The following is a 25322-nucleotide window of genomic DNA, read 5'->3' as shown; positions in this document are numbered from 1 at the left end:
GATTTGCAATTAGCGTTGGTATGCAATAAGGATTCTTCTCCATTATAATTTTGACAAGTTTTGTCGCGAATACTAGGCGTTCAACATTATTTATCGCTTCTGAGGTTCGATATTATATTAAGTGCAATAAATTCCAAGTTTTACTTCCAGCTCGCTTTATGGCGCTCAAGTTATGATAGTTTTTACAGAGTATAAAGGAAATATTATAAATCCTTTAAGAAAGGAATGTCTAATAAATAAAGTGTGTTCTTAAAGCTGACCGATTAAAATACCATCAAGTAGTAATATATTGCTCCAGTTACTGCAATAATAAACTTATTAGCTTTACTATCACCGAAGAAGAAACGCATTGAATCTTATTGAATCTAGGCACCCAACACGAAGCTCAGCTTCTTGTTGAAAGTCTGGTAATTACGCCTTAAAAAGAACAGTGCTTTTAATTTAATTTTTCCAAATATAATGTTTGGTTAAATAATCGAGGATTAATAAAATTAATTAATATTAATTTCTAGTCTAGCATACGGATGTAATTGTTGAATCCTTCCAAATTTGGCGTCATTTTTATGATGCATTTGTTAATATATATTATCATCATCATCATCATCATAAGGTCGTCAGTTCTAAGACTGTATGGACGCGCATCTCCAATTTTTCCTATCCTGAGCTAATCTTCGCATTTCCCTTAAACTAGAACAACCCACATCATCCTTAACTATTCGCGAAGGGTAATCTAATCTAGGTCTACCTCTACCCCTCCTAACTCCTGCTTCTGCCTCTAATATGTCTCTGACTAGACCTTCATATCTGAGAAGGTGTCCCACCAACCTATCTCGCCTATTTCTTATTGACTTCCATAGAGTCTTCTGTTCTCCTATTCTTTCTAATACCTCTTCATTTCTAACCATTTCTATCCACGGTATCCTCAACCTCAACATTCGCCTGGAATAGAACGCTTCTAACCTTTTCTTTTCGGCCGCGCCCACTGTCCATGTTTCGCATCCGTACAACGCCGCGCTCACAAACATACACCTTTAACAACATTTCTGGAATTTCTAAATTAACCATTTGTTTTACTTATATTTATTTTCATATAGTACTGTTTTGTCAATACCGCATCCATTTTATTTAATGCTATCTGTAACTCATCCCTGATTGATGCTAATACTGCTATATATATTATACAGTTATTTTTATTTTTATTTCGTTTTATATGTCCCCACAATCTTTTAATTCTAATAGATAGTTGCACCTTGTGGTAACGAAATGGAAGTAATTTATTTATAAAGAAGAACTCTTGATGAAATTAAAAATATTTGCACATTGCATTTGATATTCATGAATACCGAGTATTGGGGATTAACCGACCTCACTGCTATGCTATAAATATTGATCCTAGGGAAGAATTCCAGGAACTTGAAAACTATATTTTTATGTGATATGCGGCGTCGCGAATCGAACTCCAAACGATGTTATAAAACAGCAATTTAAGGACGAGAACGTACGTCTTTGCCCATATTAACGCGATAATAATTTGAACTTGTCGTGACTTTAATGGATCAAAATAAAGTAGAAATGCTACCATCATAATCAAGAGACCGCAAGATTTAATTATATTTTTGACCACAAAAATTTATGTACATTTTCACTATATGTATAAGATACGTAGATGATAATGATTTCGCAAATACACACACTCTTACAGATGTAGTGCAATTTGTGTTAGTATAGTTATTTTTGTCTTGAATTAATTGTTTTTGTTTCTTCTGCAATTTCTCATGACTTTGCATAATACCGTTTTATCGGTTTTCTCAACACAGACCTCTTTCTTCATCACAATCCTCAACTTCTTTAGTTTGTGAAAATCCTAGTAGACAGTAGATTGAATGGTAAACATCCACATTAATATGATAATGTCCTTTTTCTCAAATACAAAAAGACTGAGCGCACATTTAAGTATGTATGCACAATACCACCCATTGTTTTTTCTTGTTTCAGTTTTTCAGCTAGCTTGCAATATTCCGAACAGAATAAAACCTTAGAAAGTAGATTTTGTTTCACACTAATTGGTTAATAAATTCGACTTAATTATCAGCTGTGTAAGACAAAAGAGGTACAAAGTCTGCTCCATGAACAAATGTAATAAGTATCTCCTTGCAGTTTGTAGGCTAGTTTTAAAATGGAACTGTGCTTTATAGATTCTCTAGCCTGCTTTCGAAGCGAAACAATAAAATATTTGCAAATTAAACATGAAATTCTCAGTACTTTTTCGCATTCTATACGAATCCCTTCTCTATTAAAATACTGTAAGTATCGATTTTCTTTATGCCTGCAGTCTTTTCTTGTTAAGTAATTAGACAAAATCATAATCTCTAGACAGTCTATTTACAAACGAAATTCGATTAGAGCATACTAGACAAGACAAAGGCTTATCATTAAAGCAGACGTAGATGTGTCGGACAAGACTTATCACACAACACAAAGGACTACCAGGTAAGACCAAGGACGAAACAAAAGCTTACTGGGTGAGACCAGACTTGAACGATAGGACAAAGAATTTTGTTGATGAAATTAGTTCTTCTTGGAAGAGATAAAGGTTTATAAGCAAAGGTTACTTAGAGCTGTCAGATAAGACTTATTACTCAAGACAAAGGACTGCCAAAGAAAACAAAAGACCAAGCAAATATTTATCGGACGTAACCAGATTTGGGCGTGTTGTTAGGCAAGATTATCGTTAATAGAGAGATTTAGATCTGTCAGACAAGACTTATTACTCAAGACAAAGGACTGCCAGAGAAGAGAAAAGATCAAAGAAAGATTTATCGGACGGAACTAGATTTGGCAGTCTTGTCATGCGAAATTATCGTTATTAGAAAGATATAGATCTGTCAGACAAGAATTATCACACAAGACAAAGGACTACCAGAGAAGATCAAAGTTCAAACAAAGATTTATCGGACGGAGCGAGATTTGGCAGTCTTGTCTGGCGAGATTATCGTTATTAGAGAGATATAGATCTGTCAGACAAGAATTATTACACAAGACAAAGGACTACCAGAGAAGATCAAAGATCAAACAAAGGCTTAACGAACGAGACCAGATTTGATCTATAAACCAAAGAGTTTTGCTGATGAAATTAGTTCTAATCAGGCGAGACAAAGGATTAAAACACGACTTATCACATAAGACAAAGGATTACCACAGAAAATTAAAGATCAAATAAAAAATTAATGGACGAGACCAGATTTGACCGATAAAACGAAGAGTTTTGTTGATGAAATTAGTTCTAATCAGGCGAGACAAAGGCTTAAAACACGACTTATCACATAAGACAAAGGATTACCATAGAAAATTAAAGATCAAATAAAAAATTAATGGACGAGACCAGATTTGACCGATAAAACGAAGAGTTTTGTTGATGAAATTAGTTCTAATCAGGCGAGACAAAGGCTTAAAACACGACTTATCACATAAGACAAAGGATTACCATAGAAAATTAAAGATCAAAAAAAAATTTAACGAACGGGACCAGATTTGATCGATAAAAAAAATTAGTTCTGATCAGGCGAGGCAAAGGCTTGCTAGGTGAGACCAGTCTTACCAGACGAGACTGTGGTTTATCATAGAAGGCTTATTTGATGAAATAAAGGGTCGCTAGAAGAGGCTAAGACATAAAGGTTTTCCGTGTTCAATGAGATTGAGACGTGTGAGGCGACAACATGGCAGAAAAAAGTGGATCACTCTTGGAGCTGCACTGCTTTTCGTTCGTCCAATGTAGGTTAGACTTTAAGAACATAATTCACAAACTGGTCGCATAAACTAGCATATGTGTACGTACGTATGCAAAGTTAGTTGCGTATATTATCTCTCGCACAAACACACACCTTTGTCTTACATAAATCTACGTAGATTTGTATGTGAGTGTGCAGGTCCACCTTATTTTTTTGTTGTCGTGCGTCGTGAAAAAAGAAATAAGAATGTATCATTACACAGCAGTTTGACAGGAGGTCATAATTTTCATTAAATTGGCTCTCGGTACTTGTTTTAAACTGGTTGTTACAGATAATATTAAGGACAGGACGGCCGGTCGGTCGTCGGAATCTTGATTACTTTTTTTCTACGTGACCGGCTTTTGTGCAACGATAAATTTCGCCGGATCAAAGTGCGCAAGTCGTAATTAATTTGATCGGAAACGAAAACGAAAGCGCAACTGTTACATAAAGACCTACAGGCAGTAAATTCAAGCTGAGAACTTGGTAAAACGAAAGCACAAAATCGTTAATCTGTCGCTCATAAAATAAAGGAGTATGAAAATAAATAAAAGTAAAACTAAAATACTGGTATGCAAGGGAAGAAAAAGTAGGGAAAGAGCGAATATAAAGATAGCAGACGAAAAATTAGAAGAAGTGACTGATTTTAGATACCTAAGAAGTCAGATAAGTCAGGATGGAAAGAGTAGTAGGGATATAAAGCAGAGGATAGCGCAGGGTCGTGTCGCCTTTAATAAAAAGAAGTCACTTCTATGCTCGCGAACGGTTAATTTAGAAATTCGAAAAAGGTTGTTAAAGGTGTATGTTTGGAGCACGGCGTTGTACGGGTGCGAAACATGGACAGTGGGAGCGGCGGAAAAGAAAAGGTTAGAAGCGTTCGAAATGTGGTGTTATAGGCGGATGATGAGGATATCGTGGGTAGAAAAGGTTAGAAATGAAGAGGTATTGGAAAGAATAGGAGAACAGAGGACTCTATGGAAGTCAATAAAAAATAGGCGAGATAGGTTGGTAGGACACCTTCTCAGGCATGAAGGTCTAGTCAGAGACATATTAGAGGCAGAAACAGGAGTTAGGAGGGGTAGAGGTAGATCTAGATTAGATTACTCTTCGCAAATAGTTAAGGATGTGGGCTGTTCTAGTTTTAGGGAAATACGAAGTTTAGCTCAGGATAGGAAAGAGTGGAGGTACGTGTCCAACCAGTCTTAGGACTGACGACCTTATGATGATGATGAAGGACTCTTCAGTCACAGATATTTGTTCTTTAAGGACCTCTAAAAGGATGACTTCCTTTCTGGTCTATTATTTGAAACTACTATCACAGGAAAAAAACAATTAGCCTTATAATTTAGATCTCGTCTGTATTCCAAATTCGAATCTTTTATGTCTGATTTAGAAAAATGCGAAGATTAGCTCAGGATAGGAAAGAGCGGAGGTGCGTGTCCAACCAGTCTTAGAACTGACGACCTTATGATGATGGTCATCAGTTAAGGATTCGGATAGATTTTATTTTGGAAATCCCATAGTTTTGGTTACGGTTACGAAACTCTATAACATCCCTGATTTGGATTAGTGCCTCTCAACTTTTTTTCCCGTAATTCCCTTCTAAAATTCTTCAAATCATTAATGATAAGGTAGAAGGAAAATTCTTTCGGAAAAACCTAATAAATTTTTCTTTAGATGTATCATTTAAAGTATCGATGTCCTCAGGTTTCGAAATATTCCAAATTTTTAGGTCAGTTCTGTAGAAGTTTTCATGAGAACACGGAGGGCAAATGTTTAGTTAGTTTTTATCAAGCGATTATTAAGCAGTTTTAAAAGCCCGTTGGCTAGCAATAACAATAGCACAGTCGTGGGAATTAAGTTGTAGAGCTGTCGAAATGTCAATTGTCCTTAAACTGTAATTTCCCGTTCGTGTTTTGTCCTGTCCGTTTAATTCGATTTATAAATCGATTACACAAAGCGTTTCTGTTGTGCCGTTTGTTCATTTTTTTTTTTAAACAGAATTATTTACAGACGCAGTTTTTCTTTATAATCCTTTAAGGCAGGACAAACTAGATAATCGATTTGTAATTACAATCATTACAAAGGGACTTTACATAAATTAAGCAAGAAAAATTAAAAGAAAATGGAGATAATGGAATACAAGACATTATTTATTCAGATACTGGATTTGTACGTAGGTGTATTTGTATAATTCAATCTTGTAGCGTTTAATAATTGTTCATCATTTTAGTTGTTAATGTAGACACGATAAAACCCAATCGATATTACCGTCTAGAACTATTGTAAGTACAGGTCGATATTTTTACTAAAAGTTTAAAAAAAATAAATGACACTTAAGTATATATTATAATTCATATTTTACGTTCATTATATTTTTATCTCGAGCTTTTCTCTATTGCTGCTAGAGTCGCGTTTTTCTTGCTGGCTGATCTAAATTTTACTTTCCACATTATGAATCGTTCAATTTTCAAAAGAAGTGGAGGTGCGTGTTCAACCAGTCTTAGGACTGACGACCTTATGATGATGATGATGATAATGGACTTTCAAACAAACTTTGTTTTCTTTATTCCTTAATAATAAAGATAATTAATTTCTAGTTCAGTTTGTAACTTTACTGCCAAGTAGATTACAAGACTGTTAATATAATAATCCTTTTGAATTACGTATAAGCGACTGTTTTTTGTCGACTGATAATGCATTAGTATTAGGTGTGAAAATCAATCTAGTACAAATTCCGTAGTTAATAGTATCGATTTTCAGAAATGGACTGCGAATTATGTTAGTAGACATCGGGTAGGTTTTGTACAGATACATGTGGGTGCAAATAAAATTTGCATGATCGTCGTTCTAGCTATCTGGAAAAGAAATTATAATGATCACAGTCTGATGCAGTTATGCTGTCTGTATTAACGTAGGAGCTAACACTAACATTGATAACGTGCTACCTTATTTTGTTACACAATTATAAATTATAAGATACATAAATCTATGTGTTTGCGAAAGCAGTGTAGGTACATACTAAAAATGCAAGGACCAAGCTGATATTAATCAATTTCTTTGCGTGGGGTTTCGTTTAAAGGAAATGATAAAAAGGCGAAAGAATAAGCGATTAAAATTATTACAAATAAAGTGATTTTCATCATCATAAGATCGTCAGTCCTAAAACTGGTTGGACACGCACCTCCACTCTTTCCTATCTTGAGCTAATCTTTGCATTTCCCTAAAACTAGCACAATCCATATCCTTAGCTATTTGCGAACAGTAATCTAACAAACAAACACATTTAACAACCTTTTTCGAATTTCTCAATTAATCGTTTGCGAGCATAGAAGTGATTTCTTTTTATTGAAGGCGACTCGACTCTGCGCTATCCTGTGCTTTATATCCCTACTACTCCTTTCGTCCTGACTTCCTAGATTCCTAAAATCAGTCAGTTTTTCTAATTTTTCGTATGTAATCTTTATATTTGCTCTTCACTTCAGTTCGGTTCACTTTAGTCCCCGAAGAAGGTAACCTGGTTATCGAAAAGTGCTTCGGACAACTACAGTGTCGTGTTTTGACGTTGGGGTTTTGAGCTATTTTGTTTGTTCTACATACTTGTACAATCTAATTAAAATTTTTGATGCATAGGAAGCTAAGCTAATTGTTCTAAATGTCTCGCACCTACCCGCGCCTCTCTTTTTAGGTATGATTACTACCATGTTCTGTTTATAATTCTCTGGGACTTTCCCCGTCTCGTAAATTTGACTAACTATAGCTTAAACATACGATCTCTAACCTCTTGTCCTGCATGTTTTAGAATTTCCTCCTGTATCCCATCTGCACCTTGCGCCTTATTATTCTTTAAGCTTTTTAATGCTACATCGAACTCTTCTCTGATTAAGGGATAACCTAGCTCCTCTTTGAAATGATTTTTTCTTTCGTATACTGACGAAGTCCAGTGGTAGTAATTTCGAAATCGCTTTCAATAAATTTCTGATCACAAATTTTATCCATGCAATTGATTTTTAGTTTTAATTTGAATTGAGCTTTTGGTCTCGCTTAAAAAAAATCTTCGTCTTGCTGTTGGTCTCGGCGTTGTATACTTTAGTCTCGCATTTGCTTAGATTTTTAAAAGAATGATAATTTGTGAGGATGTCTTATAAAAGCATCGAAAAAGATTCCTGCCGTCCATATTTCAGGTTAAACTAATTTATTACTTAATATTTAATAATTTTTATTATTTCAATTACGTCTGATGTCTTTTTATGTCTCTGCACCTGACATTTTCATATTTGTTCTCAATACCGCATTCTTGTTTCCCACAAGTGTGTTTAAGGAACATTAAAAAGTTATTACTGAAAAATATGTAGTACTTGCATATATATGTCGACACAGTTAAGCTGTGAAAACAGTTATTTAAAAATGTATCGAAATATTTGGTTTTGCATACTTTAAAACCGAGACTAATGTTATGTAAATTGAAGTGTTGCATGTAATCCGTACTTTTTTGCGTATTGTATGTACACTTTCGAACCACAATGGTGCTTTGATTGCGCTGCGTGTCGGTCACTTAAAACTGAATAGGTCACATTGCGAAAAATCATTAGGTTTTTCAACCAAACGAGATAGCGTCAGCAATTGTACCTAAAATCCATAAATATACAAACTACCCAACTATTTGTAAGTTGTGGGTCAGTAATTGTCGATGCAATTGTTTAAGTCTTAACGTCTTTTACAAAAAAAAAATGGTTTGGTAAGCGACACCTGAATGGGAAATATGGTACTTTTTTCAGTAAACAAATAAGAAAATGTTTTATTTAATTCCTCTTGAAGAGTAAAGTTTTATTTATTAATTTACTGTTGTTTGCTCGGTACTTAGTAGGAAAGCTTCATGATCAATTAATTCTTCAAATTTTGGTGAAAATTATGAAGATTGGTTTGAGAAGGTTTAAATTTTTTATTATTATTTTAACTGTAATGCAAGATACGTTTTAATTGACTCAGAGAAAGCGTAACAATTGGAAATAAGTGTAAACATACATATTAATGGAGAAACCGATTTGACGATAATTTATAGTTAACAGCTATAATTTAATTCGTTTTTGTAGGATATGTACATAGGGCAAATAAGTACAAAATATACCAAAGAGTAACAGAAAGTACGAACATACTTTCTATTACTGTTATTAATATACAAATATGGATGTATGCTAAGAATAAATGAGTTACCTATAATAATCACTAGTATTTAGAATAAAATTGATATACTACTGTTATGCTCCATTGGGGATAATCCATAAAGTATTTAATTTGACTTCTAAATCCTTATAAGTAGGATTAAACAGGATAATTCAACAACTGCTTATCTAATTAATTATCTGTGTGTAAGATTTAGTGAAATTCCCATATTGTCATGTTTGGAGACTGCCATTGAATTAATAATCCTGATTATCAGCTCGTTTGGTGGCACACTGTCTTTGTAAATGTAAAGGGAAGAAAGCTGAAATTCTAAGGATCCGTCACTACGAGAACTGTTGGCTGCTTCCGGCGGTGCCATTGTCCTATTGTCTCATTCACGTATTATAAAGACGTTGTACATATATCTGAAGCTGTTCTTTGTAGTAACTCTGGGTTTAAGTAGAACGAAAAGGGAATTTGTTTAATGAAGAAAGACGGTTGCTAAGAGACATGGTAAATCTGATGAGCTTGATACCAGACAAACGTTATGAATTTATATCCAACATGTGGATGCTATTTTATAATATTGATTGATTCCGTGATAATTGTAAAATATTTATTTGTTCAATAATTTCTTTATAATAAAGGAAATGAAAATAATGTTTCCAAAAACATATATTAACAGTTCACTTCAATTGTTTCACCAAAACATTGGCTTCTAGAGGTGAAGATATTCTTACCAAAGAACTAGAAATAAATAAAACAATTAATTTTCTCGACTTAACTATTACTAATAATAACAATGTACGTGAATTTTCAGTATTTCACAAGCCCAAGCATACTGACATGATTATACACGCTAAATTTTTCCACCCCTTTAATCACAAATTAGCAGCTTTTCATGAGTTAGAAATAATGATTACTTAGCTAGATTAATACTGTCTTTGTAAAAAAAGCTCTAGAATAAAACTTTAAATTCAATTTACCCGATTATCGAACCTAAATCCAACAAGTATATTTCTATTACATATTCAGGTAATCAAGTTTTTGTTGGACAAACTGGGAGATCCTTCAATCAAAGGATTACAGAACACAGGAGGAGTTATACTAATGGGAAAGCTGATTCTACATATGCAGAACATTTATTAAAAGAAAAACACACTTTTAATATATATTTTTTGAAACTTTACTTTCATTTCCTTTAATTGATAATGGAGTTTCAACAAGTAAAGCCTTCCACCATTAATTAATTAATTTCCTTATTGTTATTACTATAATATTTTTAATTACATATTCTTTCTTTATTATTTACAGATGCGGTGGACACATTCCAGTTGGAAATATGGCTTCCTTTCATACCTATAGACCACTGAGAAGTTGTTGATGGCCACGATGTTTTACCTTTTTCTACGATGCGATTCCTTTTCGAAATAAGAAAACGTTTTATAATCACAAGGTGTGACGGTGGTAGCCGTGTGTCGGTTATTAGCGTTGTAATTTCATCATTATGGCACTTAATTGTGCTCGACCTAGGTTAATTAAAATTGTCCGAAGCCTTTTTTTAACATCTATCGGTTTGTCGGCAAAGCAGTAACGGCGGGCTTTCGAAACGCAACGGAATCGAGAAAGGAAAAACAATACGGAATAAAACGCGTGCTTTCGTTTGAAAATGCAGTTCTTTTCGTACTTTCTGGTTAGTTAGTGTATTTGTTTGACCTTTGCGAAGAAAAATTACTGGAAAATTGTTTTCGGAGTGTACGAGAGACAATGTTGTCAGTAAATGTGCTGTGCATGAAGAGAAAACGCAAGAAGCCGAAGACTTGTGCTGATGATTCTAACGGAAAGAATGATGTCGACTGTAACAGGTTAGTTAAATTAAAATTATGTTATATTAATATGGATATACACATGGATTATTGCAAGAAAGGTTATAGGTGAAAAGATCAGATAACCATGATACTGTATCTTTAGATAAATAGAGATTTTTTACCCTTTCTGCGTAAACTAACGCTTTTCATGGATTTGGTAATTTTTGTTTTTTAATTCGAATGGGATAATTTTAAGAATATACCTTTGCCGAAAATGGTACAGTGTCATTTAAACATTCAAATTCTGACAAGGAATTTCAAATTTTTAATTTTTTTATTTTGAATTACCTAGGGAAACTGCTGTTGTTTCTAATCGTGAAGGGTTTCACGAAGCATCTTCGATTTCGATATCCTGGAAGTATGTTATTGATAAGAAATTTTTCCAAAATTTATATATTCTTCAAAATTACTTACGTAAAGTAAACAGCCCTTTTTAGGTTTTACTGATGTTAAATATTATAAATGAAAAAGGTAAAATAAGTCATCAGTGTCGATAATAGTATTAAACGTATTCATCTCGTATAAATATATATGATACATTATATATTTATTCGCTAATGATGGAGAAAGCGTTTACGCAAACCCCATTCCCAATAACTAATAAACCAAATTTAGCGAGCGGTATTAATCCTATGAGATCAATATTTGTAGTAAATATATACCAAAAACGTCGGGCATTTTACTTATGTACTTAATTTAATCAGTGTAATTATCTTAACGGTATTAATAAACGTTTGACACCCAGCTAATGCGGCAACATCAGATGGAAAATCTATAAATGAATAATAACACGAAAATAGCGGTTAATACGAGTGCTGTTTAATAATAAATCTTTCGCGTGCACACAATTGCAACGCTAAATGTTGTTGTATTTCAGGATGCGTGAATTCTCATGAGAAATTAAAATCCATTATTTATGTTCAAGATGAAACTTGTTGATAAAACTGGCGGAAATAAAATAGTTTACATCGTTTATATTAAACGAAAACATGCGATAAATAGCCATCGACAATTTTTAAAAATATAATTATGCAATTTATAAAGCATCTATTAACAGTTCAGATAAATATGACTTTCTGATCAAAAGCTCTCATGGGCACGAGATATCCTATAGGATAAGATGCTGGTAACTCATGTGTACAATAAAGGAATATCTTTGATTATTCCTGTAAGTTTTTTTTGTCAAGCTAGTTTCGTTCATTGTATAATTTACGGCCCGCGGTTCTGTCGGTATCGATCGCCTGCGGCATTCGTTTATAACAAAAGTAAATAATATCCATTGTTAGCTAACAATCATTTTCTAATTCATGTGTGTAGCAACTAATAAGGATTACAATTTAATAAGTAAATAAGTATTATCGAGTTTTATCGAAATTGTTGACTTTTACTTGTGTTTCTGTGCTTTTCCTTTTTAAAGCATTGCGTTCGAAAACTTGGGAATTTCTTCCTGTAATCATTTACATACGTGCAGATACAAATCGTGCGTTTGTAGAAATTATGTATTGCCCATAGACACGACCTTCAACTGGTCGCAAAGGCCGCACCTAAATCGCATTCATAACATATCCTTCCTAAATAATTACTGCACAGTTGGTAAACCTGTAAATTTAATTTAATACGTGCTATAGAGGTTTCTGACCCAAGAAGAGAGGTTTATGTTTATTCCTTATCTTGGAATCGATCGCTTACCCGTATGTTGCTTTCGAATTTATTTGTTTATGCAAGATTCCACTGGACTCTTCCACAAAGGACGAACAAGTATTTAAATAAATAATAAAAAGAATTAAGCTCGTTACTATTTTTTTCACAAAGAAAATTATTAATAATTAGTATTAGAATTCGCTAATTTTTTTAAATAAGTAAGGATAGAATTACTTCTGTTCATACTTATATCGCTTCAGCCTTTCCGTATGGGCTGCGGTTTATTTCTAGTCTTAAAAGGGCATGTTTGTACAATATTATAATATGTCAATTGGCCGGTGGTATCAAAATTAATCAAACAATTATTAAATTTTGATACTGTTTGCTTAGTTTGAAAGTTGATCTGTACAAGTTATAGGTACCTAACGATTACATTTCTCGAACTTGGAAGTAACACCCTGCAGACATTTAGTGTTTATAAATGTTTCAACGGTTTCAATTTAACCCTCTCGTTGAAAATCCGCCAAGCAAGAATTAAAATTTCATTGGTTCAGTGTTTAAACGACTTTTTGAACGTAACGTAATGTTGGTGGTTTGGGACGCTGGTGAGAGTGGTTTGTAATGGAAAACCCATCAGAATGAAGACATGAACAATTAGTAGCGGTTTTGCTTTTCTTTCAGTAGTCCAACTTATGTTATACGCATAGACAAACTATACATAATCCGAGTAAACTTTTGTTAGATAATCATCAGCACTGAAGCCATTACGTTATTCTGTTATCAATGTTTCTCAAATTTCTGCCTCTCTTGGCGAACCACTTGCAATGTATTGCCCGAATTGTTTTCTTTTCTTTATAATTTTACGTCAGCGTTTTTCTTCGATTAGATTGTTGGTTTGGAATTTGTTTTAAACGCGCTCGTTTAGATAAGTAAACGGAATAAGTTATGCAAATGAACGTTTCCGTTTTAGAGGCAACAGTTGTATAAACTTCAGGTATGTATACATGTAGGTATAAGAAGGGGAAATTGAGGACTGGAATCCTGCTCAGATTTCAGATAATGTCCTTCTAGTTTCACGTTTAAATAAACGAAGGGCTCGTTCTCTCGAAACTTATCTTTTGAATAATTTTGGCTCTTTGATAATAATTTACCCACGCAATTTATTAATTATGTAAATTTAAAACAAAGCAGCATTAGACAAAAGTTTCCGATATATAGATACCTAAGTGAATTTGAAACTTTTGGCTTATATTTATCTTGTATTTTGGGTGTAGAAATATTGAACTCACGCCAAAAATTAGGAAGTTAAAGGTGGTTCAATTGGGATAATAATAAAATAAATTAAGTACTCATAAAATGTAAGGATAATTATACCATATCAATTGTTAGATTGTTACGATAAAATTGTCGTTAAGATAATCTTAACGAGTAAACTTTAATTTTAATATTTTAGTGGGAATTCCTTCCGGTCCTGAAACAATTACTACTGCTCCTATTTCTAGTGTGTCTATATCTTCATGTATTAGACAGTGTCCTACCGTTTGATTTGATCTATCTATTCCTTGTTGACTTTTATAACATCCTTTGTTCCTCTAACTATCATTTCTAACCCTTTCTAACTGTGACATTTTATTCATCCTCCTATAACTCCAATTTTTGAAATTAGTTATAAATTTCATACTTCCATTTACTACTACAAGTTTAATATAAAAACTAATTATAAATAAGTATTCAAACCACCTGTCCCCCGAAAAAATATTACTGGTTAAGTGTCTGACTCTCTAAATTAAAATTATTTATTCATTTGTAACTGTATGTATGCCTACCAAGCTGTATACACAGTGCAATTCTTCTCGCATTGAAGAATAGAGCTAATAGTTACATTCTCGTATATTTAATAGGTGCATTAAAAAAATAATTGATTACTTCCTGTAATTAAGATCTGAAAGGGAAGACTCTCATTACATACACTGCAAGATTTCTTTAATTGTTTGCATTTCGTTGCATTTCCTTTTTCAAACGACCTTCAGGTGTTCGGTTTGTGCAAGTTTGTTATTGAACTGGAACATTTATGGAGAGGGAAAGAAAAATTGTCTACCTTTTTTTGATAAATTGAAATGGGATTTAATCAACAACTAAATGAAAATTCGTTATTATTTCACCGTATATAAAAATCGACACGTTTATTATTTTTTTTTTTAACTACTCCAAGGAAGAGCGTACATTCGGTTATAAATGGGAATGAGGTCAGAGCTAGAGCTAATTTTAATGTTTTACAGAAATCAATGTTGTAGACTATTCCTTAATAATTAATGTACTTCGTACAACACTCGATCTTTGTACGTGTGTCAAACACGCTGCTAGATGCTAAAAGGATATGTAAACATTGCTAATGCATAAATAATTAGTCTGCAGTCTGTACAAATTGAATTGAAATTAATTAATAAGTGCATAATATACCCTTACAATATTTACAAAGGATTCAAAAGGCTCATAAGCGTAAAAAATTATATCGATTGGTAAAAATATACACATCATGTAGGGATTGTATGGAAACATATTTATCGACCATAAAGACAGATTCCTTTAAATTTATTTCAAATACGCGGAATATTGATAGGATTGATGACAATTGTGATGCACGCAGGTGGGTCATTTACTCCCCTACACATACAAAACTAGGAGATTTAGTCTTAGAAGAAATGTACATATCAAATCTCCTTAATACGTCTCTGAACAACTAGATATTGTCTGACCAAAATTATAAACTGTTTACATACATGAATTTCTAATTTTGTGTATATTTAAAGATCAAATTTTATGTTCCAAATGGTACTAGATATCGTTAATAAATCTATAGAAACAATTGAGTGGACATTACCACGCATCGATACCATCAATAAAAGATTTTATGGGAGATTGGAATTGTTATGTAATAAGCCTCGACAATAAGGTCGCCATTGTGTAATTTCATCATTAATCTTCAGTTATGCGTGTAAGTGTACTTTGTACATTTACAAAGACTGTTTACCTTTTTTTTTGTAATGTTGTACCACAGGTAATACTTATTGCAAGTGTATGGTAGACTTTCCACTTTCTATAACCATTTATGTATGTAGTAAGTCACACAATCTCAATCGTTTTAAAGGAAAACTACAAGCGTTTGTAGTATGGTGCTATAGACAGATAATCGTGGATAGAAAATGTTAGAAATCAGGAGGTACCTATTAGGAGAACAGAGGGAGACATATTAACAGCGGAAACAGGAGCAATAAGGAGCATAAAAGGATTAGGATTAGACTATTGCTCGCAAACAGTAAGAGATCATCATCATCATAAGGTCGTCAGTCCTAAGTCTGGTTGGACACGTACCTCCACTCTTTCCTATCCTGAGCTAAACTTCGCATTTCCCTAAAACTAGAACAGCCCACATCATTAACTATTTGCGAACAGTAATCTAATCTAGGTCTACCTCTACCCCTCCTAACTCCTGTTTCTGCCTCTAATATGTCTCTGACTAGACCTTCATGCCTGAGAAGGTGTCCTACCAACCTATCTCGCCTATTTTTTATTGACTTCCATAGAGTCCTCTGTTCTCCTATTCTTTCCAATACCTCTTCATTTCTAACCTTTTCTACCCACGATATCCTCATCATCCGCCTATAACACCACATTTCGAACGCTTCTAACCTTTTCTTTTCCGCCGCTCCCACTGTCCATGTTTCGCACCCGTACAACGCCGTGCTCCAAACATACACCTTTAACAACCTTTTTCGAATTTCTAAATTAACCGTTCGCGAGCATAGAAGTGACTTCTTTTTATTAAAGGCGACACGACCCTGCGCTATCCTCTGCTTTATATCCCTACTACTCCTTCCATCCTCACTTATCTGACTTCCTAGGTATCTAAAATCAGCCACTTCTTCTAATTTTTCGTCTCCTATCTTTATATTCGCTCTTTCCCTACTTTTTCTTCCCTTGCATATCAGTATTTTAGTTTTACTTTTATTTATTTTCATACAGTACTGATCTGTCAGTACCGCTTCCATTTTATTTAAAGCTATCTCTAGGTCCTCCTTGCTAGATGCTAATACTGCTATATCATCTGCAAATCTAAGCATACTAATCTTTTGCCCTTGCACATCTATCCCTACAGTTGTACTGTCTCTAATGATGTAAGAGATGTAAAGAAAATATTTTTAAATTAAATAAATGCAGTTTTCGTGGAGTTGCTGTTTGCTGTGCTCCATGGAATTTTTATTTTCCAAAAGTTTCGTCATTCTTACCGCTACGACATCTTCAGTGGTGACCTGTTGAATGCTGAGCAGTGACTGATGATGCAGGAGTTCTAGTAACTAATTCAGTATTTTTATCTATATTGTTTATACTTATTTATACTTAATGTTTCGTAACACATTACGAGTTCGATTAAGTGTTGCATTTATTGCTGTTGTAATTTTTTCGAACGTTTCGCATTCTTACCAAGGCAACGTCTGTTTATCGGTGCAGTGAGCTCAAACGTAGGCGTGCTCTCTCGCTGCCTTCTGGGACATAGTTTTTTAACTTGGCGAAGGCCTTTTGCTTAATTGCATCGCTCGTTATTAGATGGTATGCATTGTTTGTTGACAGCGTAGTTTATTATTAAAGTTTCAGCGTAAGTTTCAGTAACGTTTCCGAACCAAGACTCGTTCCGAAGCAAAACAATTTGCATTCTTAAAATACATCGTTTAACTCTCTTTGAGAAGTATGCGCTCAGAACAGAACAACCGAGTACTTACGTGCACTTTGTTCAGTCTCTTTGGAGTTGTTACTTAGCATTTTTTTGTGCATATTTTTAGTTAAATAGTAAGATGTTAAGAAAGAACCTATTTTTGTACTTACTATAGCGTAATTGCCATTCCGGACAAGTGCCACTAGAAGTCGCGCTTTGAGATTATTATCGTAAGACTTAGTAAAAAGTTACCTGAATCATACAGGGTGTGATAGACTGAATAAATGGATGGAAAAGCTTTCGTAAGCCGTAAGCTTTTTCTTGGAAATGGTCTTAACTGGCCCAATGACTTACCGAAAAACTTACATGATAAAATTGGAAGGGATGTTTTAGACATTTTTTGTATAAATAAATAGTTTATGGGTATATAGCCTCTGTGAGTTTGATAGCCACTGATCGTGTAACTGTAATTAAGTTCTATTAAGTCAAAATTAGACCTTAACTATGTAGGATACTTGAAGGTGAATGTTAAGACTTACTCATCTACTATTGCTCAACTATTGGAGGCGGTAGGAATAGCTCCCGAAGAGAGAAGGGGGAATTTTTAGGACATTGTGTTAGGTCATGTCCGTCCCCCCCTCTTTAATGGGAGCTTTTTGTATCCCATCTCAATGGAGAGCTTACAGTTACTACAGTAAGTATTTGTTGCTGAACTAACAGTTGTTAAAAGCTCGTGGAAAAGCTCAAGTAGGTACTCATAGAGTTTTGGGTTGATGGAGAGTTAGAAATGATTTATATATGGACCATAAAAAGGTTAACCAAATTCGATTTTGTTTAAAAAAAAAGCCAATATAAAGAAAATATGAAGGAGTAAATAAAATTAGCTTTTTACTTATCCCACTTATGTATTAACACTATTTCTGCATATTTATGTAATTTGTATTATCAGCACGACCGAAGAAAGTGTGTTTCAAAATTTCTATGATAAGTCACGACTTATAATCATTACGTATAATGTTACTGTGTACGTTGTATTTTTGTGTTCAAAAACGAATTATTCTTTTCTAAAATATCATATGTAATTTCCTTTCGATTTTTCCGTAATTGAATTGACACCTACAAAGCAAGTAAATACTTCATGTATTAAAAATTATTGTTCTCTTATAATAGGTACATGACTGAATGCTGTTTAACTAGAGCTTGCTGTGTATTTTTTTTAAATTCTCTTTAAGTATTCAAACGAGCTACTGGAGAAAGGTAAATGCAAAAATCGTTAATTTCTAAATGTCTCATACTTTAGTATTAATTTGAGGCAATTTGATTTGCCCTTTTGCTTACAATTTTGTGTTATTAAATTAAGCGTCAGGCCGTTTAAAAAATGTCTCATTAATTAAAATTCAACGCGCGCAGATGTAAAGTCGACAGCGACTTTGTTATATCCAGCAATTGGAGCAGAATGTTTTATGGCAAACGAAGTGTTTGTATTTGCTGCTGCAAATCGCCTTTTTTCATGATCGTTAAACTTAATCACAAACAAAAGCAACATATTCTTCTTTACGCTTTGCCCGCCTAAATTGTAGTTGCTGCTTGTGCATTCTGCAGCAAGCAATAACGTAAGCACCTTAATTGCGTGTTTATAATTTAGATCAAATTATAGCCGTGGCCTTTATACGTTATCCTTCACTTTGCTTTAATATTATTGCAGTTAGCTACTCATGTTCAGTTCAAGGTAATGCAATAATAATAATAAAGGAAAAGTGGCATCCCTAATTAGCACCTATTCAACATCATCCATGTGTGTATGACAGAACCTGTTTGGAATATCCAATGATTTATATTTAAATAATGTACCTACAGGGTGTTTTAGGGTGTAGTCTCGCGGTTTGTATTAGAATCTAGCATTCGGGAGAACACTGATTCGATTCCAGGATTACCAAGTTTTTCTGTGGTATCCTTGGACCATTTGCGCACATTCTGGGGCTATCAGTATTCCAATGAATGTGTCGTATACCAATGAACTCGTAATGTACAATCATTTGGGTCAATTAGACGAATTAGTGGTTTATTTATGTTCTTTAATTAAGCGTTTAAAAGTTCTTACAGTTTGTCCTACATATTCTTCTCAATTTACTGGCTGAGATCTCGATTTTAAGTCTCAATTATTATTTTGTTTTTATGTGAGATATCTACTTTGTACTACTCATATAAATTTCAGCAAGTTTAATGTTTTTTATAGAGTAACGCTTAGATTTTATTTTCTATAGAGAGATTGAATTGAATTGTGTTCACCTACTTGATGTATGTATTTAATTAAATTGTGAAAGAAAAAGAAAATAATTTGCATGCTTACAGAACACAGTTATTAGTATAGTTACCTGCCTGTCCAAAACTAGAATAGTTAAGCTCTATTAATTCAGAATTAGAGGTTGACTATGTAGGATACTTGAAGGTGAATGTTAAGTTTTACTCATCTACTATTGCTCTTTGAACTAATTGTACACACCTACGAATACACAAATACGTATACATGTAATTGTAGATAATGATGCGAAAGATTTTGCAGCATCATTTTTGCCATGTACACGATTATATTTTTTATTTCATTTCTTTTGAAACTAAATTTGTAACCTACTAAAGAATTAAAAAAAGGAAAACTGTTCTAATTTTCTTTAGACTTTTGCGGTTGACGTTGTTGTAAGAATATTTATATTTTGGCTTGTCTGGCCATGATCGTGACGATTTATTGATATTAAATAAGTATTATGAGTGATTAATTTCTAGAATTTTATTTTACTTGGGTCAAAATTCGAAGGGTATCATAAGAAAACAAATGAACACAGGGGGGTACACTATCTTCAGCTGGGGTTTGTATTTTTATTTTTAAATAATATTGAAAGATTATTTAAAAACAGTGCTATGTTTTTGTAAGATAGTTATATTATTTCGAATTGTTATTCAGAATTAAATATTTCGAAAATACAGTTTTGGTGGATGAACCGGGCAGAATATCTAAATAATGAAATATATATTACTAATAATAACTAACTAGAAATATTTTGAAAACTTTTGCTAAATTAAATAGGCATCTAATATCTTATGATTGGACTAAAATAGTTTATAACAAAAAAATTATTAATATTGAAAACTGAGTAATTATTTATTGAAAAAACATAGTGCATATAGTTTTCGTCATTTACCTTTCTGGTGTTCCTCAATTTTTAGGGTATTTTCAAGATCTAAAAGGGAGATAACCACAAAACCTTATATCAGAAAAATAAACAATTTTATTTTTTCTTTTGTTTAAACATTAAGAACTCACAACTTAAATGGTTACAAACAACGTTACTTAATCCTAGAAACTTATCGTTACTAAGTATTGGAAATAAAACTTCTTATTCTAAAGTTAAACCGCATACGCTATTGCTGAAGTAACAAAAAAAAAATAAAAAATTGGAGTTGTTGAGATGCAGTTTCTAAGACAGTTCACCAATTGGTGCATTCTCGAGCCACAGTTCGTGAATAAAGTTGAACAGGTCCATGCTTACAGAAACTTTGTACGGTGTAGGATTTAAACTTCTTTTGATATCGGGACGAAGCGTATTCAGCGATTCTTTGACCCTGTTTTGCATTTCTTGCATGTCAGGAAGAGGCTGACAGATTTTTCCATCCTGCCAGTAAACTTTATATAGCGGCTCAACTATGTGAGGATAAACATACGCCCTCTTAGATTCCAGGAAAGCGTGTCGGCATAAGACCTGAAATGACATACAAACATTCTAGATTGTTTGCGGAAGCTTTACCGTAAAATAGGGAGAACGATACAGACATTCAGTTTTTGACATGCGAAGGACTAAGGGAAAGTTTTTTTTGTTAAATTGATCAAATTTGCATACTGAAAAGGCGGAAAATTTGACTTGAAAACATGAGGAAAGAATGAATATAAAGATAGAAGACGAAAAATTAGAAGTGGCTGATTTTCGGTATCCAGATAATGCAGGATGGAAGGAACAGTAGAGATATACAAGAAAGGATACAGCAGGGCTTAGTCGCTTGTAACAAAAAGAAGTCAAAGGTGTTGGTCTGGAGCAGGGCTCCGTACGGGTACGAAACGTGGATGGTGGTGTGACGGAAAAGAAAAGGTTAGGAACGTTCGATATGTGGTGTTACAGGCGAATGATGAGGATATTATGGAAAGAGAAAGTTATAAATGAGAAGGTCATAAAAAGAGTAGGGTGCGAAGGAAGCTAATAAAAAATATGTGAGATAGGCTGAGGTAGGACACCTTCTCAGGCATGAAGGTCTACTTAGAGACATATTAGAAACAGAAACAAGAGTAAAGAGGAGTAGAGGTAGACCTAGACTAGAGTACTGTTCACAATAAGTTAAGGATGTGAGAATTTTAGGAGTGACGACTCTATGATGATGATGATGTTTTTTTCTGTTGAATATTTTATCCTTTTGTATGTTATCAGTCAGGGTTTTCTATTGTGAAAGTTAGTTTTTCACTTACCTTTTCCTGTGGTTTTGGAGGAGGTTCATTATGTTTCAGCATTAGGTCTATCAGTGCGTATCCTTCTTTGTTGAGCAATCTGTAAACGTTTTTTTTTCCTGGAAGCGTAACCTTTTCCACGTCTTGACTCAGTTTCATCCTCGGCATTCCATTCAGCTCCACGAGCTTGTAAACTCCACCGAGAGCGGGCTGTTTCTGACAAGTGACCAAATGCGTACCGACCCCATAACAGTTTATCTCATGCCCTTGCTCGTTAATACTAAGAATAGTTTCTTCGTTTATATCGTTCGATGCTACGATCGTGAGATCTTTAAACCATGGAATGGAAAATTTTTCGCCTATTTTAGCGAAAAACTGTCGAGTCACGATTGACAAGTAAGCGAGATCGCCGCTGTCCAATCGAATACCGATTGCCCTATAGCCAATTTCGGAAAGTGCTAAAGCCACCGCGCAGAAGTTGACCAGACCGCTCTTGACGACATCGTACGTGTCGATTAGGGCCAAGAATCCACTTGGAAAAGCATGAGCATAAGAAACAAACGATGCAAGCTCGCCGTCGTTTACTTGCGATTCTATGACCTAAAAGTACACCACACTTTAATGGAACGTGACCCCCAACCCGTTACTGCAGAGATTAAATTTCAAATACGAACGGCGGAAAAAAACTAGATAGAAATGCTGCGAGAGAAAATTGGGAAAATCAAAATGTAAAAGAAAATCCCATGTGAATTAAACCGGAAAGAAATGATACTTACACCTTAATTAGGTTCGTAAAACAAATTAAACCTGATAAAGTAGATTCAAAAAGTTTTTTTTTCGATATTTGACCTATATGCGAGAAGCATTTGTTTTTGATTTTTGATGGAGGGGATACCCCATAAATTATATGACCCTATTTTAGTTATTTTTTGACCCACCCCTTATTCCTCCATGATCTGCCATTATTTTATCCTGCCAACTAACCATATGACTTTATTTTAGTCATTTTTTGATCCACCCTTCCTTCTCCATAGTCTATCATTATTTTGCCCTGCCCATAAACCATATGATCTTATTTTGACAATTTTTGGGTCCATCCCTTCCTCCTGCATGGCGCCTATTATTATTGTAACCTGCCCACAAACCATATGATCCTACTTTAACCACTTTTTGACCCATCCCTTTCTCCTCCACGGTTACCATTGTTTTATCCAGACCATAAACCATATGACCCTATTTTACCAACGTTTGGACACATACCGCTTTCCTCCATGGTCTACCATTATTTCGTTATACTATCTAACCAATACTAAAGCTTCACCTTACTCTTTTTTAATTAAAATTAGGCGCCAAAAGTGCAAAAGTTGCATTTTCTTTAAAAACTACATTGGTCAGTGATCCCCCGCCTATAGTTCAAAGTAGACCGTAAGGAACTACACACCTCGATCTACTTTTATTTAAAAAATCAAATGCGTCAAATTACGATAATGGGAATTCTATATGACGATTAGTTAAAACATAAATGTTAAAAATTATGGAGTCGGAAGTTCAAACCTTAAAAACTGGCACGAGTTTTTTTCTCCATGTCAACGCAGAATCCAACAGATTAATCTCCTGGTTACCATTTTGAGATTTAATCATTTTCGGCTCGAGTTCGGCAAATCCCGAGAACGACGTGACGAACGCGTGAGCATGCGTCCCCCTCACAGGAATATTGAACAATTTTCCCGCTAAAACGTTACTGGTGCCATCGAATCCTCCAATGTACGAATACTTGGACGCCGATAATCCTCCGTCAGGTCCTTGGGCGCGTCTCAATCCGAATTCTAACAGGCTCACGTCCTGTCCGGCGGCCAATCTAAATCTGGCTGCGTTTGTGGTAATCAGACTCGCGTAATTGACCAAAGTCAAAAGGGTTGTTTCTAACATTTGCGTTATGACCAAGGGACCTTCCACTCGAAGTAGGGGAACCCTCGGGAAAGCCACCGTTCCTTCGTCCATTGCGTAAAGAGTTACGTGATCGAGCCTTATGTTTCGCAAAAACTCAAAGAATTCGTCTTCGGTCCCTTTCGGTAGAGTTTGTTTCAAATACGCAATGTCGCTGTCAGAAAAGTGAAAGCGCTGCAAAAATTTAAGGCATTCCTCCAGTCCGGCGAAAACGGTGAATTCCCCGCCGAAAGGATTTCGCCGGAAGAAAAGATCGAAGACTGCGTAGTCGTCAATTTTCCCCGATTTCCAGTACGCATAGGCCATCGTAATTTCGTACAAATCGGTCAGAAGGGGTTGAATTATGCTGTTGTACGTTGGTTCAGGTTGTTGGGCCATTATTTTGTAATTTCTACGTCAATATCGTATTCTCTTTCTCTCTCTGTATTCACGTCTTCGTTGTTCACTGTCTCGCGCCAGTCATGCGGTGATTTACATATCAAACAGCACGAGAACAAAACGAGGAACTCACAATTTACGTCAATATGAAACTAACGCGTCATGCGCACACTTTTGTTTTTGACTTTTTGAAATGCTCGCTGACTAATTTTCGAAAGACAAATTATTTATATTTAAAAACAAGAGCGTTAACGTTTCGCAATATTATTTAGAGTATGGTAGAATCTTTTATAAGAGCACGATCTTTATTCGATGAACGCGCGATCTGCTTTGCTGGCTCGAACTGAATACTGAAGCACGAGCCATACCAACCGATGGCGCAGTGTGTTCTACTTTTATCGTTTGATTCAAAAGAGCCGCTATAATTTAATATGGTTAGATATCAAAGTAGCGCTTTTGATATAAATTGGGGTGGAACTAATCGTATTTAGCTAACAATTTACGTACGTATTTATGTATGTAGTAAAGGGTTTAGACTGATAGTGACCTTTTTTGGGCTAGTTCAAAATGGGACAGATCATTACCATATTACAAGTACTAAAGGGATTACATTGATAGTGACGTTTTCTGACCCAGTCTGGACTTGAAACTTATTGGGCTAATTTAAAATGGAACGGATCATATACTCTATAAGTAGTAAAGAGACTGCATTGATAGTGAGGTTTTTTGGCTAATTCTGGATTCGAATATTTTTGGGCTAATTCAAAATTCATTAATACTCTGCAATGTAAAGTGGTATGGGTGGTTAAGATCCTTCCTACAAGTTGTAAGAGAATTAGATTGATAGTGATGTTTTTTGGCCTATTTTGGAATTAAAACTTTTTGGGCTAATTCAAAATATTACCGATTATTAAGAATCTACAAGTAGTATGGGGATTAGATTGATGGTGATGTTTTTTGGATCATTTAGGACTTGAAACTTTTTGGAGTAATTCATAATGGGACGGATCATTAAGACTCTGCAAGTATTACAGGAATTGGACTGATCGCAACCTGTTTTAGTCCATCCTGGACATGAAAATTTTTTTGGCTAATGTAAAATGGCATGGACGGTTAAGACCCTACAAGTAGTAAGGGAATTAGATTGATCGGTGGTAATGTTTTTTGGCTCATTTTGGAATTGAAACTTTTTTGGTTAATTCAAAATATCACGGATTATTAAGGCTCTACAAGTAGTATAGGGATTAGATTGAAAGTGAAGACTCTAGAAGTAGTAAAGGAATTGTACTGATAGTGATGCTTTTTGGTCCACTATGGATTTGAAAGTTTTTGGGCTAATTCAAAACGGGACAGATTAT

The 25322-nt window shown here is 34.3% G+C and overlaps 1 protein-coding gene across 1 annotated transcript; it reads right to left on the bottom strand.

Annotated features, from left to right (window-relative positions):
• Nucleotides 1–20416: 20416 nt before the first annotated feature.
• LOC108733048 (nicotinate phosphoribosyltransferase) lies at nt 20417–24306 on the bottom strand. Its single transcript, XM_018464077.2, has 3 exons — nt 23194–24306; nt 21661–22239; nt 20417–20905 (listed from the first exon to the last, which is right to left on the bottom strand). Exons 1-3 carry the CDS (start codon nt 23962–23964, stop codon nt 20624–20626), a joined length of 1632 nt encoding a protein of 543 aa, XP_018319579.1. The 5' UTR covers nt 23965–24306; the 3' UTR covers nt 20417–20623.
• Nucleotides 24307–25322: the final 1016 nt, after the last annotated feature.

Source organism: Agrilus planipennis, unplaced genomic scaffold (genome assembly GCF_000699045.2).
Source record: "Agrilus planipennis isolate EAB-ADULT unplaced genomic scaffold, Apla_2.0 scaffold51, whole genome shotgun sequence".
Lineage (NCBI taxonomy): Eukaryota > Metazoa > Arthropoda > Insecta > Coleoptera > Buprestidae > Agrilus > Agrilus planipennis.
Note: the sequence above shows the minus strand (reverse complement) of the source record. Positions and strands in the feature narration are given on the sequence as shown.